General features: G+C 66.7%; 1 protein-coding gene across 1 annotated transcript in view; it reads left to right on the top strand.

The window, feature by feature from the left end:
• PDGFA (platelet derived growth factor subunit A) overlaps positions 1-2,998 on the top strand; it is a gene marked incomplete at its 5' end in the record, with an annotated part of 12,676 nt that overhangs the window by 6,724 nt on the left and 2,954 nt on the right. Inside the window, one exon of the mRNA XM_021710087.1 lies at positions 2,766-2,892. Coding sequence (XP_021565762.1) covers positions 2,766-2,892 — 127 coding nt within the window. The remainder of the gene's footprint in view (positions 1-2,765; positions 2,893-2,998) is intronic.

The following is a 2,998-nucleotide window of genomic DNA, read 5'->3' as shown; positions in this document are numbered from 1 at the left end:
ACCTGGGGAGGGGCGGAGGGGCGGAGGGGAGGAGGGGCCTGGGCCCGGCCAGCGCACCTCCGGGCTCCTGCTTGCTGCTTGGGCGGATGGCACTCCTTCACTCGCAGAGCGCTGGGGAGACCCGGGTCCGGGTAGCCCCTGTGGTTCCTCTTGGGTCCTGTTGAGATTCCTCCCCAGGAGGAGAGCTGCTCACGCGCCAGGGCCCTTTACGGGGTCGCTCTGGGGCCTGCTCTCTGCCTGCAGGGGTGGCAGCATGCCCGCTGAGGCCGGGGACTGGGAAGCGGGCTGGGGCGGCAGCCTCAGGGCCTCCAGGCTCAGCCTCCCATCTGGAGCCTAGGGCTGGCTGGGCTGTCAGGCTTGGCGAGGACGCAGACCGTCCTCAGCCCTGGGTGCCTCTGCCAGTGTGAACTCACTCATTCCTCAATACCACGCCGCCTGGGTCGGGGGTCGGGGCTGGTTTCCCCTTCGCAGACTGGGAGGTGGAGGTCTGGCTGCCTCGGGCTGGCCCAAGGGCTCCGAGTGGCCATGTCGGGCAGGCGGAGCCCCGTCCGGGCTGCTGCCTCGGAGGGAGGGCTGCCCTGCACTCCCGGTTTCTCTCGTGCTCTGTGATGTCGCGAAACCTCCCGGGCCAGGCCGCTCCTGGGCTGGCCCCTGACCCCGAGTGCCCACACCCTACACCTGCTGAGCTCATGCCCAGCCTGTGCGCACCTGAGGCGGCCCGGCCCGCACCGCTCACGCCCGCCGGGCGCCCGGCACCCTTTGCACCGCGGGTTAACCATTAATGCTGCCAGGCAGCCTCTTGGGCCTGGTGAACCTGATCCTAGTGCTTAGGGCCCGGCTGGCCTGTGGGCGGGGCTGCCCGGTCCGGGGTGTGGAGCTGACCCTCTGCCTGGGGTCCTTCTGACGCCTGGTGTCCAGAAGCCCCAAGGAGGCCGCGAAGCGGTCCCTTCCTGCAAACCCCTCCTGGCTGCCCCCGGAAGCAGGGCCACCGGGTGGGGGCTTCTGGTCTCAGCTGCGGTCTCCTCACTGCCCCGGCAGGGAGCTTTCCTTGACCTCTGTGTCCTTGGGGGTGGCCTGGGCTCTGCCCCTTTCCACCTCAGTTTTCCCAGTGAACAGCGAGGGGTGGAATGGGTCATCCCTGAGGGCTCTTCTTGGACTTGGACCCTGGAAACGCTGCAGGACTGGTTCTGTTGGCACAGACGGGATGCCTACTGCGTGCCCAGAGCACCTACTGTGTGCCTAGCCCCATAGGGTGGGGCAGAAGGTGATGGCCGCCGTTCCCCTGCATGTGCCTCCGGCAACAGGCATGACAGACTAGTAGTTAGGGACGGGCTGGTAGGGTCGCTCTGGGGAAGGGGGCCTGCCCGTGCCTCCGTTTGCTTTTCTGTAAGCGAAGGCGACAGTCCTGCCTCCTCACGGGGTGGCTAGGATCGGGTGCACATTGGCTCCCATGAGGAAGGAGGTCGGGGGAGCCAAGTCTCGTCCCGTAGTCCTCGCCTCTGCACCGGGACGGAGGGCGTGCGGTCCCCCGGCTCTGTGCCCAGCGCTGGGCTGCTGCCCGAGTAGATGCTCCCCTGGTCCTGTATGAGGTGTCTGTTGGCACCAGGCGTGCGCGTGCACTGTGTGGATGTGTGTGCACGTGGGGGTTGCATTCCCACGACGGGCGTGTATGATTTGTGTGTGCAGGCGTGTGTGGGGGCGGAGCGTTCTCATGACCAGGTGAGCATGTGTGTGTGTGTTTATGTATGTATGAGTGGGGTTGCATTCCCGTGGTGGGATGTGTGCACTGTGCGTGCGTGCGTGAGTATATGTATGCATGCGGAGTTGTGTTCCCATGGTGAGGCGTGTGTGTGGTTGTGTTCTCGTGATGGGGCCTGTGTGCGTTGTACACGTGTAAGTGTGGGAGTGTTCTCGCCACAGGCCCGGCGGGGCGGTGGGTACCTGGGACGCCCGCCCCGAAGAACTAGGCCTTGGTTTCTTGATGGGGTTCTGGGGTGCCCGGTGGTCGACTCTCTCTTGGCCGGGTGGGGCCTGTGTGTGGTTCTGTGCCTGGGAGGCTACAGGCAGCTGTGGCCCCTGACGCACAGACGCCATCCCAAGAGGGGCCGCTGGCCACCTGATCCATCTGGGCTCCCGGCAGCCCAGCCCTCCTCCTAGGTCCATCTAGTGGCCTCATTGGTCTGGGGTCCCTGGCCTGTGGCTCTGAGGACCAGACTACCTCTGGGTGCTGGGAGAGGCTGGGCCTGGGAAGCCTCAGGCGGGTCTGCCCGGCCCGCCCGGGTCAGGGAATGGGGGCACCCCATCGGGCACGGCACAGGGGTCTTCGCCTCTCCGGCCCACGACCGCCCGATCCCAGCCCAGCTCCACCGACGCGGGCAGCGCTCGCCACCTCTCCTCCGTGTGGCGGGCAGGCGCCAGGACTGCCCCGCGAGGGCCCGGGCTGTGACTTTTTGTTCTTTAACAACGATGAACGGGTTTGAAGTACTTCCCGGCACGTGTGTGTGCACAGCAGATGCTGTCCTAGGCCGCCTGCGTCTCCAGCTCCTGCCGCGGGCCCCAGGCCTGCGTGAGCCTCGGGACTTATTTCCAACCCAACGGGACCCAGCCACAAGATCCTGCGCCGTGGCTTGTGCTGCCTCCCCTGGCACTCCTGCCGTCCCCACCGCGAGGGGTCGCAGCTTGGGCCGCCCTTGCCTCCCTCTCAGCCCGGTCCCATGCCGTCCTGGCGCCCGGGGTGCTCACAGCTGGGCTCTGTTCTCGCACAGGTGGCCAAGGTGGAGTACGTCAGGAAGAAGCCAAAGTTAAAAGAGGTCCAGGTGAGGCTGGAGGAGCACTTGGAGTGCACCTGCACCACCGCCAGCCTGAACCCGGACTATCGGGAAGAGGACACGGGTGAGTGGACGGGGCTGGGCCTGGCTTCCGCAGGTCGGTCTAGGAGGTGAGGCCTTCCCGGTCAGCATCTAGGTGCCGCTGGCCGTCGGCTGCCCCGCGGACAGGC

Source organism: Carlito syrichta, unplaced genomic scaffold, assembly GCF_000164805.1.
Source record: "Carlito syrichta isolate Samal-C Ts95f unplaced genomic scaffold, Tarsius_syrichta-2.0.1 Scaffold288049, whole genome shotgun sequence".
Lineage (NCBI taxonomy): Eukaryota > Metazoa > Chordata > Mammalia > Primates > Tarsiidae > Carlito > Carlito syrichta.
The sequence above is the reverse complement of the archived record's forward strand: the minus strand, read 5'-3'. Positions and strand labels throughout refer to the sequence as shown.